This window comes from Cystoisospora suis (genome assembly GCF_002600585.1).
Source record: "Cystoisospora suis strain Wien I chromosome Unknown contig_5811, whole genome shotgun sequence".
Lineage (NCBI taxonomy): Eukaryota > Apicomplexa > Conoidasida > Eucoccidiorida > Sarcocystidae > Cystoisospora > Cystoisospora suis.
Window position 1 is genome coordinate 1 of NW_027158601.1, and position 269 is coordinate 269.

A 269-nucleotide genomic window follows, 5' to 3' on the forward strand; every position below is an offset into this window, starting at 1 on the left:
CCGAACTGCACGCATTACACTGTCAACAATGGCGCGAGAAAATGCTACCTGAAGAAGGGCGACCCCCAATTCTATGACTATCACTCCGACCTGACTGCCACCCGGTTTTGTGAAATACCCAAGGCTGATAATTGCTACTATCCGAAAAATAGAGGCTCCAAAACTGCAGACCTGACTATGAAGAAACTGAAGAAGGAGACGGCAGAAAAGTCAGCACTGGAATGTCAGTTTTTCTGTCGGTCTAATGACAAGTGCACTCACTTCACATA

General features: G+C 46.5%; 1 protein-coding gene across 1 annotated transcript; it reads left to right on the plus strand.

Moving 5' to 3' along the window:
- Positions 1-269, plus strand: CSUI_009604 (microneme protein; the record flags this gene model as incomplete). The annotated part of the gene is made up of 1 exon (XM_068069717.1): positions 1-269. A coding segment is annotated over one exon (269 nt), but the record flags the coding sequence as incomplete, so codon positions are not given.